Raw genomic sequence first — 25,298 nt, 5'->3', positions numbered from 1 at the left:
TTTGTTTGTCATCTTCAAGAATGCCCAGTGAAATTACATGTTTATTTATAAAGTCAGCCTTTGAGTTTAACAGAGAATTGCATGAGGTGTCTATAAAAAATGCTAGTTTTGCTCTCCTTCTCACCCACTTTTTTTTTTTGCATTTATGATGTAATGTTTTCCTTTTTACATTCTAAAAAAGCTTTGCTACCATGGCTTTACTAACTGATTTAGATTTTACCATTTACTGCAGATCTAGTTTGAAAGTGGATCTCCTCTTATAAAGGAGAAAAGATTATTATTGAACAGCATGTATATGGCATGGGATTTTTATTATTTTAAAATTATTTTCTCCTCTAAATCTTGCTACTTGGAAGCTAGTATTAAAAAATAGTTGGAGAGAAACAGCCTCATGAAACATAAACTCTGAAGTGAAAAATAACTGCAAGTTTGTCTTTACATGTTGGTGTCAGCTCACAAAATCACACATAAAAAAACTTCCTGCCTGGGTATTTACACTTTGATTTTTAAGCCTCCAGAAAGCACATTGATCATAAATAAAATCTGCTTTTCATCCATTTCCCAAACCATCTGGCTGGCCATAAAGCTCTGGGGTCTAAACAGACAAGCAGTTGTTTGTGGGGAAAGAGAACGTGTGTGACTATTAAGAAGACCTTGTGGCTTATGACCCTCTGCCTCAGCTGACCCATCATCCTCTCTCCTCAGGTTTAAAGACCATCGTGGGGGCCCTGATCCAGTCGGTGAAGAAGCTGTCTGACGTCATGATCTTGACTGTGTTCTGTCTGAGCGTGTTTGCTCTAATTGGGCTGCAGCTGTTCATGGGCAACCTGCGGAATAAATGCTTGCAATGGCCCCCAGGCGATTCTGCTTTTGAAACCAACACCACCTCCTTCTTCAATGGCACAATGAATTCAAATGGGACATTTGTTAATGTAACGATGAGCACATTTAACTGGAAGGATTACATTGAAGACGACAGTAAGAAATATTGCTCCATTGTTAATCTTAATGTTGCTGAATGAGTTTCCAACTATAAATAGTTGAGGCCATGGGCTTGAAGTTATCTTTGTAAATTACTTTATTGGTGTCCACTTTGGAAATAACTGAGATAAACAAATTCTCATTTATTCCTAATGTCAGTAGGATTGATATGAAATGAAATAGTTTATTCTTTATATTAACAGGTCACTTTTATGTTTTGGATGGACAAAAAGACCCTTTACTCTGTGGAAATGGCTCAGATGCAGGGTAAGGAAAACTTCTTTTAAAGATGTAGAGCACTTTGGAAAAAAAGCAATAGGAAAAAAAATACAAGAGTAGCCTTACATTTATATAGTAAAGAGCGGTGTTGCCTACCTAGGAAGTACCTTCTCTGTCTTATTGGATTGGTATCAATTCTAAACTCACAGCCATTAAAATCATCCCTTTGGGTGAAGACCTTTCATCCAGAATTTCGCAGTTGAGATGTACGTGTATTATTGCTCCAAGTGTGAAGGCCCAGCATCTGTCTTGTCTGTAAACCCGTCAGAGCCATTTAAGAATTACAGGGAAGGAAACATAAAATGGACATATTTGATTGGTGTGAGGATGTATTGATGGGATAAGCTTTGCTGTGGCTGAAAAAGATCCAGACTGTGACATGGACTTCAGGGTGCAAACTCAGTTGGGAAACTGCTTTGAGAGACTTAGGTAACCTTGAAATAGCATGAAACCCTGTGTGCAAGGAAGCCACAAGGCAGATGTATGGCTGTGTGTTTGAGTCTGCATCTGCATATTTTACAATTCTTTTTTGTCACATTCCACAATAAGAGATGCTGTAATGTCTTAGTCATCCTGCTAGTCTCTCACACTTAACATATTTTGCCAAGAGTATTGTAAATTAATTTTAAGTCAGGGTAGAGTGAATTTCTTAGAAGCCAAGGATAGCAATAGTAAGTGACTCTTAGATCACAGAACTTACACAGAACATATTTTGAGTCATCCTAGAAAATGGGAAACTGGTGTGGTCATAAAGATCTAAGAGGGTTATTGAAACCATATACCAGTCACAGAGATAGAATTTGGGGGAAATTTTCTTTCCTGATAGTTTTCTCAAACTTTGGTAGGAGAGTATGGTGAATAAGAGCATAGGTTCTACAGTTCATATATACCTGGGTTCAAATCCTAACTCCACCATTTACAAACTTTGGCCTTGGAAAAGTGTCTGAAGCTCCCTGTATTTGAGTTTATTTCTAAAATGAAGAGAGTAATATCATCTCTCCCTTGGGGTTGTTATGGTGATTAATTACTTAATACATACAAAACACCTGGAGTAGCACCTGGTCCATCATAAACATTTATTGCATGTTAGCTATTGTTTTTATTCTTATGATTAATGTAAAAACCTAGATAACATTTTGTATGAGGTTGATTAATGCATACTTTATCCCTATTAAACCATACTAATCACTTCCTTTTATTGAGTACCTGTTATACTTCAGGTAATTTCCATGATAAAATTGATAGTCACTCTATTGTTAAATGTCAAATAAAATTCTAAAAAAATCTACCCAATTTCAAGGCTTCCCATAAGGCTACAGTAATCAAGACAATATGGTATTGGGAAATAGTAGACACAGAGCAATGAAACGGAACAGAGAGCCAAAAAAAACAGACTACAAAAATGTAGTTAACTAATTTTTGACAAAGAAAAAAATGCAATTCAATAGAGACAGGAAAGTTTTTTTCAGCAAATGGTGCTAAAACAATTGGAGATCCATATACAATGAAATGAACCTAGATCCAGCTTTATACCCTACATAAAAACTAACTCAAAACCAATCATAAACCTAAATGTAAATCACAAAATTATAAAAATTCTTTAAGAAACATAGAATAAAAGATATGACTTTGGATTGTGCAGCGAGTTTTTAAATGTAACCCCAGGGCACAATCCATGAAAGAAATAATTGATAAATTGGACTTTATTAAAATTAAGAGCTTTTGCTCTGCAAAGACACTATAAAGGGAGTGAAAAAACAAGCCATAGAATGGGAAAAAATATTTGCAAAACATATATCTGATGAAGGACTTGTCTCCAAAATACACAAAACACCCTTAAAATTCAAAGAAAGAGAACAAATAACCCAATTTAAAAATGGGCAAAACTCTGAACAGACACCTCACAGAAGAATATATACAGATGGCTAATATGGATATATAAAGGTGCTCAACATCATTTGTCATTAGGGAGTTGAAAGTAAAACAATAATGAGTTACTACTATATACTTATTAGAATAACAAAAAAAATTTTTTAAACTGACAATACCAACTGCTAGTGAAGATGCAGAACAGGAATTCTCATTCATTCATTGCTGATTGGAATGCAAAATAGTACAGCCACTTTAAAAGACAATTTGGCATTTTCTTACAAAATAATCACAGTCTGACCATACAAGTCAGCAATTGCCTTATTAAATATTTATCTAATTAATTTGAAATTTTACATCCGCACAAAAGCCTGACGTGAATATTTATTTATAACAGCTGCATTTATAGTCACAAGAAACTGGAAGCAATCAAGTTGTCGCTCAAGAAGTGAACAGACAAACAAACCGTGGTATACTCATAAAATGAAATATTACTTAGTAATAAAAAGAAATGAGCTTTCAAGCCATAAAAACAATGATGAACCTTAAATGCATATTAATAAGTGAAAAAAGCCAATCTGAAAAAGCTACATTCTGTATAATTCCAGTTACATGACATTCTGAAAAAGATACACAATAGAGATTATAAAAAGATCAGTGTTTTCCAGGGATTCAGGGTAGGGGCTTGACTGGGTGACGCAGAGAGGATTTTTGGGGTGGAGAAACTATTCTGTATGGTTCTGAAATGGTAAACGTTAAGCGTTTGTCAAATTCATAGAACTTTATAGCACGAAGACTGAACAGTAAATCATGTGTGAGGTTGAGGGATCCCAGGCTGAAACACAGAATGTGACAAACGTATCTAAATATATTTAAAATATATATATTTAAAATATATATATTTAAAATATATAATATTTAAAATATATATAAAATAACCTCAGTGAAGGAGGGGAGTAGGTGCTAATCTAAGTAACTTTAGAAATGAATGGCGCTTGTAAGACGAAGGCAAAATGAGCTGTACTCCCATTTGATAAAGTTGTTTCCCATGATAGTATGGGCTAACAATCCTGAAACAATTATACATGTATACTGGTACTGAACAATTAAGTACACAGATAGCAGATAACAGAAGCCAGGTTCTCACTTTTGGAGTGAGGGGTTACAGATAAGCAAAGGGAGGAATCTGGAATCATCTGGTAGTAATGAAATAAAGTTGCAGAAATGAGTATGACCTCATGTTTAGCTTAATCTAGGCACAGATGGCTACATATAAATATATACATGGTATTAGAAACCAAGATCTGGGTGCTTATTGCCAAGGCAGTGTCATTGCTTCTAGGCCCTCAGCTGGCAAAGCAAGGAGATAATGTGTATAAACAAACACATACACAGATTTATCATGATATCTAATGCCATTCTTCAGTAAAAGAGCAAAGCCCCCCCCAGAGAAATGGCTGATTCTCGGACTGGGCAGGAAATATAAAAGATGAGCCTGGAGCATCTTTTAGTGCCAGAATGTAAGAAAGTGCTGAAAACCAAACAAAAAACAAAACACACACTGCCATGGGTTATGGCAAAGAGATAGAGGAGTCAACTGAAAAAGCTCCCAATGGCCAAAACTTGAACAATTTGAACAAAAAATTACAATAATTATAAATATAATTCAAAGTATAAAATGAATATCCATGAGTACACCCTCATGTAAGTAACTGACTGAATAACTAAATAAAGGAGAGATAATAGATAAATCTCATGCAGATGAATTTCAAATAATCTTTGTACATACTCTACTCTTAAGAAGGTGGATCATAACTCCCTGCTCCTTATGTGTAGGCTGCACACAATGACTTTATTCCAAAGAGTGCAGTATGGAAAAAAGAAGAAAAAAAGAGTACAGCGGAGAAGGCTGACAAACACTATCTCAAGTCAGGTGATGAAAGCATCAACAGTGATAGGTCATACTGATAGCATGTACCCTCGATATGATGTAAGGATAATAATACTTTACGTCTGTGGTCTTCCTCCCCAAAAATCCATAACCTCGATATCTAATCATGAGAAAAACATCAGACAAATCCCAACTGAAGGACGTTCTTCAAAATACCTGACCAGTATTCCTCAAAAGTGTTAAGGTAATCAAAAACAAGGAAAAGTCTGATAAACTGTCACAGCCAAGAGGAGCCTAAAGAGACATCATGACCAAATGTAATGTGGCATCCTGGATGGGATCTTGGAACATAAAAGGATACTAGGAAAAAACTGAGAAAATATGTGTAAATTATGAAATTTCTTTAATAATAATATATCAGTATTGCTAGAAATGTACCATACCAACAGACTATGTTAGTAATATGGGAAACTGGGCATGGGATATATGGGAAGTCTCTGTACTCTCTTTGTAATTTTTCTGCACATCTAAAATTATTCTAAAATATAAGTTTTATTTTAGGAATTTTTACAGAAGTGTCTAATGAAGTGACTCATTGAGTGGTTCCCTACCTTTGGATTGTTTTCTGACTTTTCATTTTTAATCATTGATTCTTGCCACTTTGAAAAGAGAGGTGTCAGAGGCAGAAGTGTGTGGTTGCTGCCTCTCTGCCATTCTCAGCATATATAAATATGACACCTTCACACACCCAAGTTTCCTGTTGGTTTTCCTAGTAAATTTCATCTGATAAGAGTTTCACTGTAAGCAATTACCTAAGGTGTTCTGGAAGTGAAGGCAAGCAAATTCATCACAGAGAGCCACTCTGGGTTTTGACTATTTCTATGAATCAATATGGATTGAAATAGCTATAATTGCTCTGCTGACCCCAGCTCCATTTCTCTCTCTTGCAGCCAGTGTCCGGAAGGATACATCTGTGTGAAGGCTGGTCGAAACCCCAACTATGGCTACACAAGCTTCGACACTTTTAGCTGGGCTTTCTTGTCTCTATTTCGACTCATGACTCAAGACTACTGGGAGAACCTTTACCAGCTGGTAAGTGCCTTGGTCCTTTTGGGTTGCCATAATAAAATACCATAACAAAAATATATTTCCTACAGTTCTGGAAGCTAGGGAGTCCAAGATCAAGACACCAGCATAACTGCATTCTGATAAGAGCCCTCTTCCTGGTTCACAAGCTGGCATCTTCCTGCTGTGTCATCACCTGGAAGCAGGGGCTAGGGATCTCTCTGGAGTCTCTTTTTATCAGGCACTAATCCCACTCATGGAGGGCTCCACTCTCATGACCTAAGCACCAACCAGAGGCCACACCTTCTAATACCATCACATTGGGCATTAGGATTTCAGCACATGAATTTTGGGGGGACACATGCATTCAGAGCACAGCAGCAAGGTTCAAATTAACAAGCATGGAATTTCAATTTATGAACATATATAAAACAACAAGTATAAATATTTGTTTATAACACTCTAGAATACAGAGAAGGGTCCAGCATAAAGCAAATGTGCCTAGGATCCCAGTTGTACATTCAGTCAGTACACGTATATTGAGATTCTTTGATGACAAACATTCGGCTAGGGGCTATGGAAGATGCAGAGAACGGACATGACTTTGAGTTTATAATATAGCTGTGGATCTAACAAGAACATGTGAAAAGAATTAAAAACTCAATTATATAAAATTTTCAAATTTATAATCTATTTACCTAAGGTTAATTGGAGCTAGAAGAGGAAGGAAAAAAGATGTTATCTCTAGATGATGTGGAGAGAGGATGTGGAGAGTAGTAATTCCATTGAAAGGAATTAAAGATAGTGTTCTTACTTGTAATATTGCCCTACATTATGAGACTTTAAGAAAAGCATTTTAGTAGTGCTCAAATATATATCCAATATATACTAATTTGAAATGTGTGTGCTTACATCAAATGACACTACAATCAAGCCTCAAATAATTTAATTATTATTTGTGTGTCTGTGTGTGTGTGCATTTTAACACCAAAAAAAATCTTGGTCAAAATACACTGAATGATGAAAAGCATTTGTCTTCTGACTATCTAATGATGGTAATCAGATCTTTATTTGGGGACATTTTATAAAATATTGTTGAAATTTATCTTTTTTTTTCCCCTAGACATTACGTGCTGCTGGAAAAACATATATGATATTTTTTGTCCTGGTGATTTTCTTGGGATCTTTTTATTTGGTGAATTTGATCCTGGCTGTGGTGGCCATGGCCTATGAGGAACAGAATCAGGCCACCTTAGAAGAGGCAGAACAGAAAGAGGCTGAATTTCAGCAAATGCTCGAACAGATTAAAAAGCAACAGGAAGAAGCTCAGGTACTAAGTGATAATAAGCAAAACTGCTTTATTATTATTATTATCGTTGTTATTATTATTTAGTTTTAAGTAGGAATATTGTTGTACCATAGAGGTCAAATTGGAACTGGCTTTTCATTTGCCATACAGGCATTGTCATTAGAAAAGAGAAAGCTATTCAAACCTAAAATTGTTTCCTAAGTTGGAGTCAAAGTAACTTTTTACATATTATAGATAAGGAGATCAGCTCAGGGTAGAAAACATATTCAGAATAAGGTTAACTATGCAATTGTCCCATGAACTCTCAGTTTAATGCAAAAGAGACACATAACTGATATTTCCAACTATGCCTGATGTACCCCTAATTACATTTGAAATTTTATTCTGTAGTTGATTGATCTCAAATGTGAGCAAGAAAACTTTATGCATACCTACTTTTAACCATTCTTTGGGATTTCTATAGCACAATAAGAAATCAGGATATCAGAAAGGCATCTGCTATTAGATTCAGACTTTAAATTCTCATTAATATTAAAGGCTGTTTGGGCTAGGGGCCATAGTCAATAGGGCATTCATGTCTTGAGGAAAAGAGAGAAGAACAGTATTTGATTAAAAGAAAAAAACAAACTGAAAGGTGAAAGTCATGGGAAATCCAATCCATGTCAATGAGAATTACAGTTCCTCTATGTCTTCACCAACATTTGGTATGATCAGTCTTATTAAGCATTCTACTAAGTATTTCATTGCTGTCTTATTTTGCATTTTCTTAATGATTAATAAAGCTGAGCATCTTCTCATGTTTTTATTTTCTATCTGTATGGCTTTTATTGCAAAGTGGATATTCAAATTTTTTACCCATTTTTTAGCTGGGTTGTTTTTCTTATTATTGAGTTTGAGTAGTTTTTATATATAAAGGAAATAAGTCCTTTGGTCCTTCATGATATCTACATTTTGCAAATATTTTCTCCCAGTCTGTAATTTGTGTTTCATCCTCCTAACTGTACTTTTTTGAGGTAAAAGTTTTTAATTTTGATGAAGTACAGTTTATCAAGCTTTTTTTTTTCTGTTTCTATGATCATGTTTTGGGTGTTGCATCTAAGAAATTTTTGCCAAATCAGCATCACAAATATCTTCTCCTAATTTTCCTTCTGGAAGTTTTATAGTTTTATGTTTTGATTTAGGTCAATGGCCCATTTTAAGTTAATTTTTGTGTAAGGTGATATGATTTATGTGTTAAGATTTTTTTGGCATATGGATATCTAATCATTTCAGCACCACTTGTTGAACAAACTACCTTTTCTCCACTAAACAGCCCTTGAACCTTTGTCAAAAACCAATTGTCCATATGTGAATGAGTCTATTTCTGGCTTCTGTTCTGTTCAATTGGTTTATTTGCTCCTCTTTACACCAAAACCACACTTTCTTAATCACTATAGCTATTTAATAGCTGCAGTTTTAAAATCAGATAGTGGCAACTCTCCAACCTTTTCTTTTTACAGACTGTTTTGACTATTCCAGGTCAAATATATTTTTAAAATGTATAGCTTCATACCAGTTTTAGAATCAGCTTGTCAATTTCCATTTAGATAGTTTCTATTGTTATGTCTTCAAGTTATCAGCTTTTCTTCTGCAACATTGGATTTGCCATTAATCCCATCCAGCGCATTTCTCATCTCAGACATTGTAGTTTTTATCTCTAAAACCTTGATCTACATCTCTTTTATGTATCCCACATAGCTAACATTTTGAACATATACGATGCAGTTATGGCAACTGTTGAGTCCTAAAGCCCTTGTCCGTTAATTCTAACATCTGTGTCAGATCTCGGTCAATTTTTGAAATTTATTCTCCATTATTGGTTATATAGTCCCGATTTTTTTTTTTTTTTTTTTTTTTTTTTTTGCATTTCTGACAATCTTCAATTAAATTCCAGACACTTGAGACTTTTCCTTTTGGGATGCTGGATATTTTTGTATTCCTATAAAAATTCTCGATCCTTGTTTGGGAACATAGTTAAATTACTTACAAACAGTTTGATGGAAGTACTTACTTCCATCTTCAAACCTTGGAAGATTTGTTAGGTAGAACTTAGAATTTAATCTAAGCCTAATTATTCCCTATGACTAACTGAAAATCCTTCTGAAAACTCTACCCAATGCCCCACTCATACAGTGTCTTCAAAACCATCATTACATGTATTTAGTGTGTTCTACTGGTTGTTTCAAGAAGAAGAGCAAATCTGACCTGTTACTGTTTCTCAATCAGAAGCAGAAGTCCAAATAACTTTTGTGTATAGTGATTTTTTTCAGATGGATGTTTCCAAATATTTGAAGCATTATTTGAATGTCAGTATATCCTTGGGATTTTCATTTTACCGTTGGGTACAGAGCAGCATCATGGTTATAGTTTGTTGATTTTAAAAAGAAAGTCCATAAACAAATTTGGTGATACTTGAAAATCTTATAAATATACCTCATACTTGTCAGAACTTTCTACTATATTTCAAGTATTTAAGAGTTTATTCCAGATCACTACAAATGAAACACATTTGTAAGATAATAAAATAAGATAGCTATTTACAGGGCAAAGAATTTCTTCATTTCAAAGCTTAAAATCAATGTTATAGGAAATAATATATACACATATAGATAGATAGATAGTGCATAGTTGTATTTTAAGCATTGGATTATTCTGTTGTCATTTATAAAAACAGACAAAACAATGTGCTTGAGAATACTAAACAGACATACAGTACAGAAATACAAATGTATTCTGAAATTCAGCCACTTTATGGTAAAATATGGCATCAATTAAAAGAGTATAATCTTTTTTGGAATGGATAAAGAAGATGTGGCACATACATACAATGGAATACTAAGCCATAAAAAAGGGACGAAATTGAGTTATTTGTAGTGAGGTGGGTGGACCTAGAGTCTGTCATACAGAGTGAAGTAAGTCAGAAAGAGAAAAACAAACACCGTATGCCTAATGCATATATATGGAAGCTAGAAAACTGGTACTGATGCATCTAGTGACAGGGCAGGAATAAAGACACAGAAGTAAAGAACAGACTTGAGGACACAGAGGGGGAAGAGGAGGCCGGGACGTAGTGAGGGAGTAGCACTGACATATACACACCACCGACTGTAAAATAGATAGCTAACAGGAAGCTGCTGCAGAGCACAGGGAGATCAGCTTGAAGCTTTGTGACAGCCTACAGAGGTGGAATGGGGAGGGTGGGAGGGAGACTCAAGAGGGAAGGGATATGGGGAAATATGTATACATACAGCTAATTCACTTTGTTGTACAGCAGAAACTAACACAACATTGTAAAGCAATTATACTCCAACAAAATGTATTAAAAAGAGTATAATCTTTAAAATTATAGCATTAAAAAGTATACTACATCCAACAGAAGCTTAAAGAACCTAATTATCTATAGCCTAATTAGGTCAACTTTAAAAAAGTCAGTTCTTTTCACTTAAAAGTCAGTTATTGGATTCCAGTGATCAAATCATGATTTGACTCAGCTTTAGCTTCATACATAAAAAAGTTTAAACTGATTCCAGGGTGACTTATCCTGGTGTTTTAATACTGACTGGGATGGCACAGTACTAAGTTAATTTTATTTCCTTATTGACAATGCAGGTAACAATGGCCAGTAAATAGCCAATGTTGAAGGAGAGGAAGGGGTTGGAGGCAGAGAGAAAGGGAGACTGAGGCCACCCATGAGATCACTGGTGTTCCAGCGTAATGTGAGTCTTGCTAACCACCTGAGACTCTTCAAAAGCTACTATCTAGCTAATGACTTCATGAAGTCTAGCATTATTTCCATTTTTATTTAATATCTGTTGAAGGATCTCCTAGTGCTAGTCATTGTTTAGACATGAAAAAAATATGTCATATTCAGCTCACTGGACTCACAAACCAATGAAAACTTTAAAAGACAGGGAAAGAAGAGCCAATAAAGAAAGAAATGTTTTGTCCTATGTCATCATAATTGTGTTTGGCATTTAATTTGTGATCTTTAAATGTCTAATAGTGCCCAAAATAGCATATTCCATAGCAGTGTATACTGGCATGATAGGAAAAATTTAGGAGTAAGCTTTGGGACAAAATTAGAAATAGTGGTATTTAAGAGATCCAATATAATTAGGGATAGAATTGTGATAAGTATAGTTAATATCTTGTAGTTTTAAAATGGGATTTTAAAACTGAATCTTATGTTTACAGTGAAGTATAATTACACAGTCGTATGGCTTTATTTTTTAAGGACACACAGATACAGTAAGTTTAGAGCCTATTTTGAATCACAGAAATGTTACAAGAAAATGGTATTCCCTGTGGAAATAATAAGCACATATTTGTTATTTGTTACAAGAGGAATTCAGCAAGCCCGATGTGAAAGTAACACTTTAGTCTAAGTAAGCAGGACTTTGGCCATGTCACAGAGCTGGGTATAAACAGGTACACAGACATGGGAGGTGACAGGAAACATCTGCCTTTGAGGGAACTGACAAATCCCTGGAAGTGGAACAAGTGACAGATTTGAGTTGACGAGTGACACAGAAAATGTGTTGTGTTGGGAGGTTACCGTTGTTGCCTTACAAATCTGTTTTGGTTTTGAGTTATTCCAACTGTTACCCTGAATAGGTAGGGAAGTCATGTCTTATGCAAAACAAATTCCGGAAGGGATTTAAATGAACATGGGTTTCAGAATTATGGCAAGGGAATATTACCACCACTTCCACTTCCTTTGTTCCTAATGACGAACAAGCCAATAAATGATCAGCTCTATGTGTTGTGTGTTTCTGCCTATGAAAAAGAGAACTAAGGGCTTTACTTGGATAAAAAGGAATATATGTATATATTCATTCTTTCAAGGAACGGTGTATATTATGTAGCTTCTATGTATCAAGCACTAAGCAACTGTATTTAACTTACTACAGATTGGTACTTCATTTATCCACTTTATTTTACACAATTATATTAAACTTATTCATATTTATAAAGGGCCCTTAATATTTCCCATCTTTCATTACTGATGATATTAAAAGTGATACTGATAATCAAGAATTCCATAAAATAATCTGGTTGTCTAAGTATATGCAATTCTATAAATACATAAATTCTGAATTAATGTTTCATTTAAATGTGAGGCATTGTCTTATATTGAGTCTTAGATTGGGGTTTCCATAATGAATATAGTATTCAATATCAACATTTTATATGTTGCTTAGCCCAACACATATATTTAGTACTATATGTAATACTGTGGTTCCCATCCTTGGGGTCATGATAATCTCAGAGAATTTGTATCACAGCACCTTAAGTTTTAAACCTTTTTTAAAATTTTTAGTTGAGATGAGATTCAGAAATGGAAGCTACTTAGGAGGATTTGCTTCTCAAGAAGGAGGAAACATAAAACATAACATGTTGTCAAAGCATTCAATATGAGTTTTATCTTCTTTCCTAAAAGTTTTTATTATACAGACCATTCTGACATATAGATCTTGAAAACTCAAGTCAAGTATGTCTTCTTCCTATCCCCACTCAGTGTATGAGACAATTGACAGCACGATGCCTTTTTTCACCTTTATTCACCAAACATTTACTGAGTCTTTTTTTATGTCAGGTAACATAATAGGCAATGTGCACACACACACACACACACACACACACACACACACACACAAATGACAGAATTCCTATCTAGCTTATAGTCTAGTGGATAAGATAGAACAAAACAATAGCTATATTAGAGTTGTTCGTATTCATTAATGACATATGTAAAGAGCTGAACCAATATTCTCATAATTTAATCATGTTCACTTCCATGATTATGTTTATAAACAGGAATATACTTAAGGAGAACTCAACTTTGAGTTTCATATTCTCTCCAGTTAATGGTTAGATCATTTCCCATCTAAAACTACTATTCATATAAATAAAAATACAAAACATTTGGCATGCCATGTTTCACCTCAGAGCTGCTGTGTTTCTTTAGTAGATACAGAAATACAAAATGCTTATGTATATTTAGTGCTGAAATATGGAAATAAAATATTTGAAGAAGTACTCATAATCCCTTGAATGATTATTTCATGTACTTATTGACTATGTTAATCATTGTTACTATTTATAATAATAATAAATAATATATAAACATTTAAAAATTTAAAACTAAAAGTGTTATGTAATAAATTAATGTTAAACTCTGGAATTAACATGACCCCAGGAATGGGAACGATAATACTGAATGTGATTCAAATGAAGGAAGAGGACGAACTAGCCAATACATTCCCACTACTCCCATCCAGAGGTAAAAGAGTAGACACCTTAAATGCTTTGAGTTCACAAAAAAGGAAAAGAAAAAGTCTTTTGTCCTAGATTTAGAAGAAAAAATACCACTCAGTTGTTCCCAATCACGAAGGGGAGGAACAAACTTATAGGTGGAATTGGAATCGTAATCAGTCCAACAACAACCACTAAGAGAACACTTGCTTTTAAAGGGTAGAAGGTATATTTAAGAGAGTTGTTCCCTGAAATGAAGCTGATCTCAACAGAGTTTTTAAAAAAAGGCTCTTCAGAAGATGTGCCAAACCAGACTTTTCTAGTCTTAACGCATAAGAACATGTTGCTTTATACTATTTAAAATTGTGTCATTATTAAGTAAACTCTCTTGTAGTAATGCAATGAAGTGACCAGAAGACATAATTTTCACATATAGCTTAAATAGCAACATTTGTATCACAGTCAACTGTTTTCCAAAGCGGTGTGTTCTAAACAGTGTCTGGTTTTGTTTAAACAGGCAGTTGCAGCAGCATCAGCTGCTTCAAGAGATTTCAGTGGAATAGGTGGGTTAGGAGAGCTCTTGGAAAGCTCTTCAGAAGCATCAAAATTAAGCTCAAAAAGTGCTAAGGAGTGGAGGAACCGAAGAAAGAAAAGAAGACAGAGGGAGCATCTTGAAGGAAACAGCAAAGGAGAGGGAAACAGGTTTCCCAAATCTGAATCTGAGGACAGCGTCAAAAGAAGAAGCTTCCTTTTCTCCATGGATGGAAATCGACTGACTAGTGACAAGAAATTCTACTCTCCTCATCAGGTATGGTGTTCTACTAAGTGCTCCAGTGTGTTTTGTCATTGCTGTATTTTGGTATATTTTTGTACTATCTGATTTAAAAGAGGGACTGGGAACGAACATTTAATATGATTATTTAAATTTATATCATAAATTGTCTTTATAGGGGAATTTTATTAAATCATTAATAACTTTTATTTTAAGGTAATCAGTTTTAAGCATTGCACCATTTTGAGACCATTTTCTTAATCTGCTTTTTTGGGAAATAGGGGGAGTGAAAACTATCCATCAGACTTTTTCTTCAGTGAGACAGTTTTGTAATCCCTTGTTTACCTTTTCCATTTTGAGACCTCAGATGAAGCTACTTTTCTGCATATGGGTTTATGCCTTTATTATCTGAGGTTGTAACTGCAAGATATGTATGAATTTTGAAATGAAATGTCTCTGGATTTTTGCTTTTATCATTGTCGTGGGCTTCCATTATGCTGATGGTATCATGCCATGATACAATAGAATGAAATTATGACTTAAATGCTCTTGAAGAGAACGAAATTAAAGAAAGTCTATTTTTGCTCTGACTTAATGCCAAGTACCCAATTCTTCAGCACATTTTCAAGTCAAAGAGGGAAAATAGTTTCAACTCTTTGTTTATAAGTTTTATTAGTTGCATAATGAAGAGTAAATATTTATGAAATCTGTGATAAGTACAGTTATGGCTTTGAACCCTACTTGGTTCCATTAGAATTTCATGTGCTATGAATTTTTAACTCTTCTAATTATATTAATCTGGATCATGTCCTAAAGATAATGCTTTGAGAGACATGCTATATAATTAAGTAAAAAAAACTGTACATCATCCAAGGGTATGATGTCTTTCTTATAAAGAAAAAACGTTTTTGGAAAAATGGGGTGATGAGCACAAAATTCAGTATAGTGTTCAGCTCTTGGCTGAGAGAAAAAGGCATATGCTAGTTAACAGTGGGTGTTTATTGTATAATTTATATTGAATATGTAAATAAGAATTTTTAAAAGAAATAAACTCTATATTAATAGCTTATAACTTGAATTATCATATTAGGACAAAATATATGCACACACAACAATTTATAAGATAAAAACCGTTTTCCTACAGATAATGCCAGTATCAAGAGATCCAGCTATTATCTTGCATAGTACAAATACAAAGTATGGTATTACTTTAGTATACTACATTTGGGATTAACTTGAAGCTCAATAGGCAAAGTTAGTTTCTCAGATTAGATTTTTTGGCTTAAACTTCACTCGATGTTTTAGCATTACTAAGACTATTAGGAATCATTAGGATTAGGAATATTTGACATTATAGCATAATGATTGATGTCACAACGGCTTATGTTCATATCTCCACTCCAGATTAGTTCTGTGACTTTGTTTGAGTCACTTGTATGTGGTAAAATTTCTGTGAAATGGGGTAATAATGTCTACCTTAAAGAGCTGTGGGTTCTTAAAGAGTTCTGTATATTAAGCGATATATAGAAACTCTATGTGACAAATAGTAGAGCTCTTATTAAGTTAAAATGGGTGACTGAATCACAAATTACGGAAGCTAAAAACTTTTGAGTAGTTTCAGTTATCACAAATGTATACACATAGTAGTAATAATTACATTAACATATTTAGGTGTTTTGAAAATAGTACTGTTTCCATCATTGACCTCATGGAACTTTATACTAAAGGAGGGGACAGACAATAAACAAGATGAGTAAGTTATAGACGATGTCATAAAGTGATAAGTGCTATGGGAAAAAAAATAAAGCAAGAAAAGGGGATTAGGATCAGTAACTAAAAAAAAGATTTTTTTTTAAATAGGGTGGTTTGGGAAGCCCTCACTCTAAAGGAGACATTTCAGCAAAGATTTCAAGGAGGCAAGGGAAGAGGCTATCCTATCAAAGAGTATTTCAGGCTCACTGAAGAGCAAGTGTAAGGCCCTGATGTCGTAATATACCTGGAATGTTCAAGAAGCACCTGGGAGGCTTCTGTTGAGTGAATCACACAGAGGCAATAGCAAAGGAAAGTTAGCTGAAAGCCAGAGTTTATATACTAAAAACAGAATCAGTATATACGTATGTTATATGCAGTTCCTTTCATATTTGTAGATAGATAGTGAGATAGGTAGGAAGGTAGATAAGGAGAGAAAGAGATGATAAGATGATAGATAGATAGATAGATAGATAGATAGATAGATAGATAGATAGACAGATAAAATAGATAGTAGATGTTGCAAAAGTAAAAGAAATAGCCTGTTAGCGCTGATAGTTACATATCCCAGTAAAGACAGGCAGAGAGTATTAACACAGCTCACAAGCAAAAATATACCAGAAGCACTTTACAGTTTCTGGTTGTGTAAACAAACTTCCTAAAAGGAAAGACAATCAGTGGAGATACTGGGAATAGGAAGCATAAGATGGACATGGTATAATGTTCAAAACAAATATATATTCTAACAGTCTTAAGGCCGAGAAGCCATAAATAATGGGTACCCTGTCCTCTACTACCATAAACTTTAGATGTCATTTTACATTTATTATATTATTTTATTCTTAAATAGGTAATACATGTTCATAGTACAACATGAAAAAGTACTTAAAGGCATACAATGGAAAGGGAGTCCCCCCAAAGATTTTATCTATGTTGCTTAGATGTGAGGAGACAATTTATTTTAAACCAGAATGTTTATCATTATCAATGTTTTTACTGAGCTACATACATTTAACTTGAAATGCTATTGAGTATTTTCAACAAATACTCACTTTACATGCTTCTACTAGAACATCTTCAAATTCCCTGCGTCTTCCATTTTAACGTCCCAATCCACTTCAAGTGTGGTCCCTACATGTAGGATTGTGTCTTACACACCTAAATTCTTCTATTTTCCCATTTGTTACTGAAAATTAAGAAAAAGAGTTCAGATTTACCTTCTTGGAGCCAGACAAAAAAACAAAAACAAACAAAAAAACCCTGGGATCTATATTTTGGCATGCCCGAGGCTAAGAAAGATGGCCTTTGGTCCTATAGCATAAAGGCTTGTTTTCCCCAGAGAAAGGGCTGCCACAGCTGTGGGTATTCCCTCCACTCTGCTGAATCTTCTGGTGTGTTATTTTTGGTTTATTTGCTCTGAATACTATTTTTGCTATCTTCTTTTTTCAGTCTCTGTTGCCTTGAAAGCTGTGCTCACACCCATTATTATACTTTCCAAAGAGTGAATAGAAGTTTCAAATAAACCCAAGGATCTGGAACGCCTTTGAAAACACCCCGACATAAAAACATGCAAATTAAAGGCATGTACTAGATACATTATGGATGTACACACACATACCACATACTCGCAACCAATATTGTGTAAATAGATTTTCAGTTTCCAAAGACAGTATTCTAACACAGGTATATTAAGATGATTGTATTGAACCGTCCTAGGAATTAGTGTAAGATGAAGTTGGTATTCTCTGAGTGCAGGGTGAGGTCCACCTGCATTAGAATCACCTAGAATGTATGTTGAATACTCAGATTCCAGAGTCCTACCCCTTGCTTACTGAATCCCAATTCCAAACAGGTGAGACCTAAAAATACACACTAAGGTTTCAAACATGAATCTGAACATACAAATATTATATTGATAATTTAAATCGAGTCTGAGGAGATTAAAAACATGATCATTCCTTGTTACTGAGGCTGAATTAATGTCTTCACAATGTCTAATTTCTTGATCACTTTGATGACTGGAAAATCAAACCACTGCCTGACTGGATAGACAAACCTGCTGCATGAACTGAGTGTCACATACACACAGTCTCAGGCTGGATAAGCTGGGCAGCCAATAATTCCTGTGAATATTTCTAACCAAATACAAAGGAATAACACATTTCTCAATGAATAGTATTTTTTCCAGAACATCACTGAGACAGAGGGCAAAAAGATTATTCTAGTGCTTTGCAGTCAGGGAAGAGCCATAAAAATGAAGCTAAAAATGGGGCCTAAGAAAATCAGCATGACCTAATTAGGCAGAGGGACCAAAAATAAATCTGAGGGAGTCTGCCTTTCTTATGTTTTTCTCTACTAAAATTATTTTCTTTGGTTTTACACTGAAGCTTGGAGGAAGATTTAAAATCCATTCAAAAAGTGAAAGAAGGGGCTTCATGCTAAAGCCTCATTTTCCAGTACCAGAAACTGTTTACTTGATTTAGTCATAAATATATGTGATTTTTAAAAGTTTTGAATTACCCAGTTCCTTTTAATAAAATTAAATTGAGATTAGAAGGATAAGCTGTCTTCTACATCACCCTTATTGGTAAAGTCATGTATAAATGTCTTACTTTTTAAAGCTAGCATTAAATTTTAAGTAAGAATAGTAATTTATATAGCCATTTAGGAATTCTCTCTGTTGTGTTTGCTATGACATATATTCTCTTAAACAAGATGAATCATTAGTAGCCATTTGGTAAACTGTTAGCAAATTTAGAAGACAGCATCACTGGTGAGTTTTGTGACTTTTATGCCCATGTGGATAGTGATAAGCAGGTCCAGAAAAAAAGAGTAATTGCCTTTTAGAACTCAAAAAGAAGAGAATAGAGAGAGAATAGTTTTGTTTTTAAATCATTATCCAGAAATAACATATTTGGTACAAATATTTTAAATTTAAGCCAACAGTCTCACTTGAACCATAACTTATTTTCCAAGTTGTGTGCCCTTTCAGAACACAGCATTTAGGAGTGAAAGCCACCCATCAAAAAGAATCATTTGTCCTCTGCAGCATCAGGTTCCGCACCTAGAACATCATGATAACAAAATCCACCTCACAGTACTCGAGTGAAGATTAAATGAAGTGGTCATGCACGTAGTAAACTGCATATCAGAATTCTTAATGAGAAAAACTACTCTTTTATACTTAAAGTTGCATTGTGGTCTTTCATAAAAATACCAAAACATATATGTTCTCTATAAACGATTACCTGTGTTTAAGAGCAAGACTATTCTAACCCAAAAGCCAACAGATTCTGTAATATTAAGACTTTATTAAAAGTTGTGTCCTCCATCCGCATTCTTTTCTTCCTTGCTCTCTCCTCAGTCTCTGTTAAGTATCCGTGGCTCCCTGTTTTCCCCACGACGCAATAGCAAAACAAGTATTTTCAGCTTCAGAGGTCGGACGAAGGATGTTGGCTCTGAGAATGACTTCGCGGACGACGAACACAGCACCTTTGAAGACAGCGAGAGCAGGAGAGACTCTCTGTTTGTGCCGCACAGACACGGAGAGCGACGCAACAGTAACGTTAGTCAGGCCAGTATGTCATCCAGGATGGTGCCAGGGCTTCCAGCCAATGGGAAGATGCACAGCACTGTGGATTGCAATGGTGTGGTTTCCTTGGTGGGTGGACCGTCAGCTCTAACCTCACCTACTGGACAACTTCCGCCAGAGGTGATAATAGATAATAAATTAGCTACTACTGACATTATACACCAATTTGAAATAATCAAGCCCTGGGCAGTTTAGCCTGTTATACCATCCTGCTTCCCCAAAATGAAAGTCCTTAAAAATAATATATGATTTATTGAATGGAAAACGATAGAATCTTTAGAAACAACAATTGTGTGGGACCGTTAATTTTCAAATGCTTTAGGTTAAAAGAGCCCAGTTTTTAGAGTCTGGGATGAAACTCATATCAGCAAATTCAGTAGACCTACCAACACAAAATAATAGGCACTTTGACAACTAAATTGTTATTATAGGTGTTTTTTGACCCAGAATTTTATAGCAATCTGTTCATATTCTGGAAATTCCATATACTTAAAATTTATTGTAATGACCAATATATTGATAATGGGTGGCATGTTTCATACAACTGTCAATATTACAGTGACTCTAAAATGTTTTAATGTCTATTAAATGACTCTAAAATGTTTTGACTTCTTATAGGATGGCATATAGAAATAATTAAAGAAATCTCAGGAAAGCACACACATTTCATTGTACATCTGTGTTTGTGCATGGAAAAAATTGGTCCATATATGTCAATATTTTCAATGTAGCCTCAAAGATAATGATTCAGTCTTAAGACTATATAATACTATTATTTGTTTTGGGGGAAGATTGATCTGATTATTAATCATTGAAATAAGTTAAAATACTTTGCATTTGAATGAAATGAAATAATATATGACTTTAGCATGCTTATGAAAACTTACCCTGAAAATTGCCATAGGTAAATTAAAATATTTCTGCAGCATAATTGCCTTATATAATTGCATCCAGCTGGTAATCTTGTTTTAACCCTTTAGGGTATCACCTATGATTTTTTTAAGTACTTATAACTTAATAATAAATTTAATATTTTATTATCACTTAAAAATTGTTACTTGGGAAAACTGCATGTAGCATGACTTTCCAAAGAAATGCTATGTTGTGTTGTGTTGTATTATTCATTGAAAAGGGTGGTTTGAGCCATCAGTATTTGGTTTGCAGGGTACCACCACTGAAACAGAAGTCAGAAAGAGAAGGCTAAGTTCTTACCAGATTTCAATGGAAATGCTAGAGGATTCCTCTGGAAGGCAAAGAGCCATGAGCATAGCCAGCATCCTGACTAACACAATGGAGGGTAAGAAGAAGGTCATGGGATAGTCAGCTTCCTATGATTATATACTTTGTGGAACTGTTACTTATTCCCATAGAATTACGAAAGTCAGTTACCCAAGATCGGCACTGTATAATAGACATAAGTAGATTACATGTGGAGTACAGTATTATCACACTGATTACAAAAACTAATATTGTCCTTATTTCTTTTTGATTCTGATTCTCATCTGCAGAATGATATTTCACTACTTAATATCTCATCAGTGAGGATTTATCCTTCTGTTATATTATCCTTAAGCAATTAGAGTAAAAACTTCCCTTTTTAAGTTTTGGTATGTAGAAGCACAAGCAAACATCTCTTTCAAGCTTCAATCTATTCTCCAGGCATAGAGGTGGTGATGGGTTGGGGAGGCATATGAATGAGTTGGAGAAATCAAAACCTGTGCTCCACTTCAACAGGGACCCTAAAAAAAGATCTTTCCTCCATCTTCCATGTACACAGAAACCGTTAACATTCCTCCAATGAACAAGTATTTGTTGATTTTGACACACAGGAGTGGGCAGCAACTATTACTTCCTTGTTCATTCATTAAATAAGTCCCCATTTCTTCAAGTTTGGAGGAATGTTACATTAGTACTGCAATTTTATAAATCAATTATGTTGTATCTAATATAAATTCTTTAGAAAACTTCAGTTCTATTTTGTATCCTATCACATTGGTGTATTAGATATCCAAACAGGCATAAAATAATTATAATAGGTTTCACCCATTAAATTACTAAATCTTTCTAATATATTAGGCTAAAATTCTGAAAAATATGATTAAATATGAATAACAGAACTAGATCTGGGTCTGAATTTATGTTAAAAAGAAGGACATACTATATTCTCGGTGTTTGCAAGATCAATGCTGATGTGGAGTCAGAAAGAGGAAAGAATGCGTCACACATATTAATAAGGATCACAGCTTTAGACAGTATTCTTAAAAAGGTCTTTCAAAAGAAACAATAATTTTTGATACGTTTAACAGTTCTGTAGAGCTTAAAATTCTGCTTTGATAAAGAAAATATAGCAATTTAATGACCCATTACCTTTTTAATAGGTAACTGAGTTAGTTTGAGGCAAAATATTAAATTCAAAGTATTTATTTTCTGTTTAACTAAAGGAGAAAGCCTATTTACTTGACACTTTTAATGAATATTTTGTGAAAATACTTAATGGAATTGTCCTCTCAAGTCTGCTAAACTAATATGAACTTCCAACCCTAAGTAGAAGCATCAGTTTTATCAGTAATGTGTAATCTACAACAACAATTTGTTTTTATTGTTATTTACTACTCTAACTCTTTATTGTTCACCTAGAACTTGAAGAATCTCGGCAGAAATGTCCACCGTGCTGGTATAGATTTGCCAATGTGTTCTTGATCTGGGACTGCTGTGATGTATGGTTAAAAGTAAAGCATCTTGTGAATTTAATTGTGATGGACCCGTTTGTTGACCTGGCCATCACCATCTGCATTGTCTTAAACACCCTCTTCATGGCCATGGAGCACTACCCGATGACTGGTCAATTCAGTAGTGTGTTGACTGTAGGAAACCTGGTGAGTTCATTTGAAGTTTACTTATTTACTTTGTCAGGGATGGGGCAGGTAGACCAAAGAAGAAATCCATTTGTGCTGTGCGGAACCCCTGAATTAAACCCTCTTTCTTCACAGGAAGAAATATCTAAAGGAATAGTGAAGGGATTCTCAGTGAGAAGGTCTAGAATTCAACTGGTATGAATGCTGACTGTTGAGACCCACATCCGTACTGATTGATCGTGGTGTTTTACCCTTTGTAAACGTGTTAAAATCTTTTTACTGTCATTCTTGCTGGAAATACAGGTCCAGAGAAACCATGAGGTCTAATTCTGGCTCCACAAGCACGCAGTTTTAACACACATAGCTTCTGAAGAAGTCATGTTCTTTGAAGGGAATACATAAAGATTGATTTCTGTGCAAAAGAGGGCATAGTTGTTTCAAATTGAACTGCCTAATAAAATGCTTCAGAAGAATTCACACAAGAGAAGGAATAGTTGATAAAAATGCACTTGTAATTTAGCCACACTTTTAGTTCAAGTTACTTGGGCAGACATCTGTGTATATGTATGCTGACATGTACATTTCCTCCTCAATTTATGTGAAGAAACTGAAACGAATCAACAAGTAAGGAAAGAATTTACATAGTTTATTAATCCAGACCTTCCTTTTTGGCACAAGACAGAAAGAGAACTCAAACTAGTTTAAGAGGAAAGTAAAAAGACTGACTCGGATGGAAAGGAAAAGATGAACTACCAAACCATATGAAGGGTAATTTTACAACTGGGCTTCAGGATACGCTTTAACCAAGGGACTGGATGTAGCCCAAATATTCATTGCATCTTTTGTCTGTAGGTCAGGAAACATGATCATCCATAGCTCATTGGTTTTACATCTTGTGACCTCTGTGGTAGCAAATGACTAGATCTTTTTCTCAGTTCCAGTTCAGAGACTTTCGTGATATGACTCTATTTGGCATAGCTTGGGTCAGATGCTCACCTGTGGTTTAATCAACATTGGTGAGGGTGGAGTTATGTGAAAATGGCAATCCTGAGGAATTATACAGGTGGAGGAACAATTCCCAATAGAAAGAAGAAAGGGAATACTGAGCAGACAATTGCATAAATGTCTACTCCAATAAGTGACCTCAACTTCACTACATTATTTAACTTAGTAGAACACCCACCAGATTCTTGAGACTTTTTTAATCTTTGACACCTGTGATACTGATTTTTTTTTTTGTCTTGATTGCTCGTTCAGCTTTCCAATCACTCTATCTCTGCTTTCTTTTCTGGAATTCCCTTCTTTTGCCTATTAAGGCTATGTTTTTTCACTCAATATTTCTATGTACTCAACAACTTTAGGTATTATATACTCTTATGGTATAAGCTGTGTTCCATTCCTGTATTTCCAACAGTTACAGATCATTGCTCCCAGATAACTTTAAACACAGTATGTGACATCTGAAAAATCATCTTTCTCACAGTTTATTGAAAGCCCTAAGTATCTCAATTTACTCTTATATTACCTCTAGTAGTAGCCTTCCAGCTTTAAAGAGTCTTCCAGCTTCAAAGATAGAAATCTTATAGCCATTTGACCTGCTTTCCCTTTATTTCTTATATACAATTTTATATGAATACCCATTATTTCTTTTTTTCCAGGTATCAATTTTTTTACTCCTATAACTACTATTAAAGTCATGTTTCTAGTACTCTGCACTCAGTATGCTTTCATCTTGCTTAAATATCTATTGTCTGTATTTGTGGTTTAACACCCTTATCTGGTTTTCAATATTCTGCATCTGATTCCATCCTTCCTATACCATCTTATTTTCCATTAGTTCCTAATCAGCTACCACCAGCCTTATCAGAACAGCCTTGTCAATGTAACACACAAATGTCTATATGTTTACATATGGGAAAGTATTTCACTGCTCTCTACCTTCACACTTAAAATATTCTGACTTAAATCACTTCATCTCAATTCCTCACATTCTTCAAGGTTCAACTTCAGCCTCATCTCCTCTAATATGACACTCAGCCCGTGTTGAATACGCTTTTCTTAACTCCTAATGCATTTGTAAATAGAACATGGTTGAATATTAAACATTTTCTTGTATCATAATTGTTTTCCAAATCCACTATAAATTACTCCCTGACAGAGGTCACATCCTATTTTATTTTCCCTTTGTATCTCTCAGAGTGTGTACATGGTTGTAGCTCAGTAAATAACCAACCGGTTGTTTCCTACCCAAAAGGGCTGCATCATGTAGCATCCTTTCATGAAACAACATGGACTTTAGCATCAGGTGGAACTGGATTTGACCCTACTAATAATGAAGCATCTGGACAAGTCTGATAAAAAAAATCTGAGTCTTTGTTCTCTATTATTGAAACTCATCTCCCAGAGTTGTTGTGATGGTCTAATGAGATAATGTGAAAACATGTAGCACTATGCCTGGCATGTAGCATGTGCTCAATAAACAATTTCCTTCCTCTTACGTATGCTATTAACCTTTCTTTGAAATATTGATGGAAAATAGTTCTGCTCCAGCTGCTGTGTTTTTCCCAGGATACTGGACAGTTAAGGAAGTTGAACAGTTAAGGAAAATTTTGGAAATTTGTTAGAGTGAAGCAGAAAACTGA

General features: G+C 34.6%; 1 protein-coding gene across 11 annotated transcripts in view; it reads left to right on the top strand.

Moving 5' to 3' along the window:
• LOC130858183 (sodium channel protein type 3 subunit alpha) overlaps positions 1–25,298 on the top strand; it is an 80,750-nt gene that overhangs the window by 11,638 nt on the left and 43,814 nt on the right. For 4 of the 11 annotated variants that reach the window (XM_057744212.1, XM_057744208.1, XM_057744213.1 and 1 more), the window contains exons 6-13: positions 706–978; positions 1,185–1,248; positions 5,971–6,112; positions 7,209–7,415; positions 14,206–14,496; positions 19,574–19,921; positions 20,966–21,098; positions 22,439–22,677. In XM_057744212.1, coding sequence (XP_057600195.1) covers positions 706–978; positions 1,185–1,248; positions 5,971–6,112; positions 7,209–7,415; positions 14,206–14,496; positions 19,574–19,921; positions 20,966–21,098; positions 22,439–22,677 — 1,697 coding nt within the window. Of the gene's footprint in view, positions 1–705; positions 979–1,184; positions 1,249–5,970; positions 6,113–7,208; positions 7,423–14,205; positions 14,497–19,573; positions 19,956–20,965; positions 21,099–22,438; positions 22,678–25,298 lie in introns of all 11 variants that reach the window. The other 7 variants (XM_057744214.1, XM_057744215.1, XM_057744210.1 and 4 more) reach the window with 4 other exon arrangements.

This window comes from Hippopotamus amphibius, chromosome 8, assembly GCF_030028045.1.
Source record: "Hippopotamus amphibius kiboko isolate mHipAmp2 chromosome 8, mHipAmp2.hap2, whole genome shotgun sequence".
Classification (NCBI taxonomy): domain Eukaryota; kingdom Metazoa; phylum Chordata; class Mammalia; order Artiodactyla; family Hippopotamidae; genus Hippopotamus; species Hippopotamus amphibius.
Note: the sequence above shows the minus strand (reverse complement) of the source record. Positions and strands in the feature narration are given on the sequence as shown.